Here is a 2822-nt window from a genome sequence, read left to right as displayed (position 1 = left end):
GTCGACATCTTCGGGGCGTCGGACTGCAAAAACTTCTCAAGAATTTTGTCGGACAATAAGATACTTTCATTTCAAATCTTATTACCAAACCCTCCCAGAAAAATCAGCTTGCTGGTTGTCACCAACCATAATGTCACCAAATCGACATTTTTGTCGGACAAATTTTTTGGGGGGTTTAAAAAAATATATATCTTTCATTTAAACTTAAAAAAAGTGCTGGTCATAACATTCCATGTTTTGCCAGATTGACATGTTTTCCTGAAAATCACGAGAAAACTTACCACTGTTGAATTTTCCTCATAGTCAAATCTTGGGAAACTCGTCAAACTTAAGCTGCACGCAAAGTTACAGCTTGCCGGTAATCATTTTTTTCTTTGTACGTGGGCCCGTGGACTATTACTTCCACTTGAGTAAACAAGTAATCAGACTCTCGTATTACCATAATTGTTTACATTTCTTAAGGACTACCTTTCATTCCACTTGGTAAGAGTTATGTTACGTTGTTATTTCCATTTAATATCATGTTCGTTAATATGTTTCCCATGCTTCGTAAACAAATATCACATATTTGCCCGAATAACTGAAATTATGAGCTTGTGTAAGGTATTTCAAGGTAAAATTTATTGGTGTAGGATTTCTGTTTCCCTTATTTATTACTCACCGACGGATAAAAAACATTTTTCTGAAAGAAAAATTGTTTACGCGCGCTTATTTACTTTGAAAATACATAAATCTGTGTATGAACATCAAATTTATTACCAGATAAATAGATTCCATCCGTATGACCAATGAAAACGTCAAGCGAACAACTGCTTGTCATTTTGACGTACGAGCAGTGACAGTGAAATAAAACCACAATTCCAGACAGTTTTTGTTGAAAAAATTTCTTCGTAAACAACCATCATGACCCTAGCAGCGTGTGCAAAAGACGTGAAGTTCTACAGATGGCCCAACATCTGCTACACAGGCGTATACGAGACTCCAGTGGACTGCATGGCAATCAAGACCATATCCTGGTCTTGCAACGGCAAGAAACTCCTTGTGGTGAAGAGCAAAGGTAGCCCGGTGATCATATGCCCCCCTTCCAAACCGGAACAGTACATAGAACCGTTCGACTGCATCCACACCAACAACGCTTCTGTAGCTACGTTTTCCAACACCAATCCCAACCTCCTCGCTCTCGGCACGGAAAACGGAAGCGTGTACTTGTTCAATCTGAAAAGCAAGCAGAAACTGCCGCAGGAGTTCAAGAAGTTGCCTGGCAACATCCAGAACCTGGAGTTTTCCTCTGACGACCAGTGTATAGCCGCTGGTTGCCTCAACGGGCAGATATTTTTGTACGACTCGAAGTTTAAGCTCAACTCCAGCTTCGTGGTGCCGAATAGTCCAACGCTGTCGACGATGGCTTACAGTAAATTCACGCCCAACTTGCTAGCGGGTGCCAGCAAGGAAGGGGTGCTATGCCTGTGGGATACTGAGGCGACCGACATCATCTTGTCCAGCAAGAACCACGAGAATAGGATAACCGACGTCACTTTCTTCGAAACGATCTTATCCACTGTAGGGATAGACGGTAACTTCATCACTTACGACCTAAGGACTTGCGATTGCACCGCTCGTTACGAGCTAGACTGTCCCCTTTCAAGCCTGGCCTACCTACCAGGGTCTATGGAGATGGCAGTGAGCACCATGTCGGGACAACTGCGCAGCTACGACCAGAGGAACATGAAGAGTCCTCTGCGCACCCACGTGGCTTACATCAGCGGCGGCATCAAGAAGATAGCCTTCCCAAACGTCAACGAAGCTCTGATAGTGCCTACGCACGCGTACCAGAAGAAGTACACCAAGTGCTACGAAGACAACTTCTCCGCTTCTGGCGATTTCAGCATCTTCACCGATTCCAGCGTCTTCGACAGTCCCAAACTGGTAAGCGTGCCCGACGAATGCGAGGAGGAGTGCGTCGGTGCCTCTGCCGTGGAAGTGTTCTCTCCTGCGAGGAAACCTGACAATGTGGAGCTGGAGGAGCTGGCCAAAGCTTTAGAAGATAGAGTCAAGAGTACGGTTAAGGATTTCGAGGAAAAATTGCTGCAGACTTTCTACGGTTTAAGGATAAACACTAGCAAGCAATTTATCGGATTGGAGGAGAAGATTTCGCAGAGTTGGAACAGCTTCGTCGACTATTTGAGGTTCTCTGGTGCGACCTCTGGGACGGCCAGTGCGGAAAAGACTAGTCAAGAAGAGTTGACTCAGCCGGAACACTTCAGCAGTGTCGCGGATTGCATGTAGGTAGATTGTTGACTGTAAACTAAATTCTCAGTTAGATATCTTGCTATTTTTCTGTTACTGGTCTCATAATGTTTGTAAATGGAAAATTATTTGAATAAATAATAAATAATGTAATTGCTGTAAGTACTAGTACTTGAAATCGCATCTATAGCGGAGTCAAGATAGCTTAAAACTTGCGCATTATTTCGAAATAATTATGGGAAGCATGGATTTTCCTAAAACCTTTTGAAATTACTTGGAGATAAGTATTAGAAAAAAGTTATAAACTTATTTTTGTACGCTAATTGTTTTTTAATTGTTTAAACAGTAATAAATAATTTTTTCAAGAACATTTAAAATAATTCAATTAATTTTAAATCGAATTCTTTCAAATTGACAATATAGGGGATATCGCTGAACAAGAATATGAAGTCGGAAAATGAAAATACAGAATGGCTGATCTAATATGGCCGATTATTTTAAACAATTTATTTAACAATTTTCGATTTTAAATAAAACTCGCTCATATTTGTAATATAGAGGTTCGAAAAATGAAA

General features: G+C 41.2%; 1 protein-coding gene across 1 annotated transcript; it reads left to right on the top strand.

The window, feature by feature from the left end:
* The first annotated feature begins 903 nt into the window (after nucleotides 1–903).
* Nucleotides 904–2286, top strand: LOC111692657 (protein NEDD1-like). The gene has a single exon (XM_023456733.1). It carries the CDS (start codon nucleotides 904–906, stop codon nucleotides 2284–2286), a length of 1383 nt encoding a protein of 460 aa, XP_023312501.1.
* Nucleotides 2287–2822: the final 536 nt, after the last annotated feature.

Source organism: Anoplophora glabripennis, unplaced genomic scaffold, assembly GCF_000390285.2.
Source record: "Anoplophora glabripennis isolate ALB-LARVAE unplaced genomic scaffold, Agla_2.0 scaffold2459, whole genome shotgun sequence".
In the NCBI taxonomy this organism is placed as follows: Eukaryota; Metazoa; Arthropoda; class Insecta; order Coleoptera; family Cerambycidae; genus Anoplophora; species Anoplophora glabripennis.
This window is presented reverse-complemented; position numbering and strand designations above follow the sequence as displayed.